The sequence below is a fragment of the Echinococcus granulosus genome (genome assembly GCF_000524195.1).
Source record: "Echinococcus granulosus chromosome Unknown EG_S00330, whole genome shotgun sequence".
Classification (NCBI taxonomy): Eukaryota; Metazoa; Platyhelminthes; class Cestoda; order Cyclophyllidea; family Taeniidae; genus Echinococcus; species Echinococcus granulosus.
Window position 1 is genome coordinate 13,455 of NW_020170710.1, and position 1,239 is coordinate 14,693.

The following is a 1,239-nucleotide window of genomic DNA, read 5'->3' on the forward strand; positions in this document are numbered from 1 at the left end:
AAGACTAACACCTCCCTAGCCCACTTATTCTGCCACCATCAGCGCAAGTGCAAATCATTTGTAAGATGAGCTTCTCCATTCAAATAAATATCTGTGCATGTTTGTGCATGTCTGCATGCCTGAATAAGCATGCGTTGATATATTTATGGGTGATGAGATGTTTTTAATCAATCTCCTTCTTGATGCATTCTGGCAGTCGCTAGGAAGCGTAGGGTAATTTTTCGTAAGAAATAAGAGATAAACCCTATAGCCTACGATCTCTACCCTAAACCCTCCCCTAGCTTTCAGACGTAGGTAAAGTGAACCTTTCTGACAATCCGTAGGTGACACTTTCCCTCCTATGTACTGTAAAGAAGGGCGTCCTAAAAGCCTTCTTTTCCATATCACAAATGCAGCGTTTTCTGTAAGAAACATGGTTTTAATAAATGGTTCACTGTGGAAAAGGCGGTTTGTAGGTCTGATCGTGAGGTAGAGTCATAGTGATAGGTAAATGGAGAATAGTAGTAAGATAGAAATCTAGAGTGGTGGCTGGATACTCAGATTGGTAGAGAGGCTGGGAAGTGGGGCGCTGGAGTGTGAGGTGGATAGGTAGAAAACTTGAGTTGTGGAGGGGTGGTGATACAGTGAACTAGTAGGGAAATGAGGCAGAGAACTTAAGCAGTGGCGAGTTATGGAGCTGAGAACAAGAAGTGCAGTTGGGTACTCTGACCTCGTTTTCAGTCTCCCATCTGCAGTTACGTCCTTCTTTCAAAAGCTCTTTTCTTGTGTCTTCAATCCGGAAAAGAATCTCAGCTCGGCTTGTTTGCTATTCTGATTGGCTAAGATGGCGTTAGTTGCGCATCAAATGCTACCTTACTTTAAAACAATACAACTCCACGTTTAAGGTCAATCACCAGTTCCCATAAATAGCCATGAATGAGCAGCTAAATGTATGAATGAAATGGTAAGTGGGTGACTAGGGCGCAGTTGGCTTGTAATCCTAACGTTGGTCTCGTTCTTGTATCATTTGCATCGAATGAACATACACTGGATGGATCGATTAACAGAAAAATCTGATCTGAAGTAGATATGTTTTCTTTTCGCGTACAGGTGAACAATCGACGACATCCAAGAAAACTTGTGCCCTTACGCAATATTGAGGCCATCTTGACAACCAGGACTCACAATCCGGAGCTGTACCCTCTTCCACTAGCTGGCCAGCGGGCAGGCTGCCAACTCCTGCGTGCACCAAGAAGTGCA

At 43.7% G+C, this 1,239-nt stretch overlaps 1 protein-coding gene across 1 annotated transcript; it reads right to left on the reverse strand. All coding sequences in view use genetic code 11, as the record gives it.

The window, feature by feature from the left end:
* Window positions 1-430: 430 nt before the first annotated feature.
* On the reverse strand, window positions 431-1,145 carry EGR_11015 (hypothetical protein; the record flags this gene model as incomplete). The annotated part of the gene is made up of 2 exons (XM_024500264.1): window positions 431-628; window positions 1,026-1,145. The coding sequence occupies 2 exons, from the start codon at window positions 1,143-1,145 to the stop codon at window positions 431-433; spliced, it is 318 nt and encodes a 105-aa protein (XP_024345324.1).
* Between the last annotated feature and the right edge of the window lie 94 nt (window positions 1,146-1,239).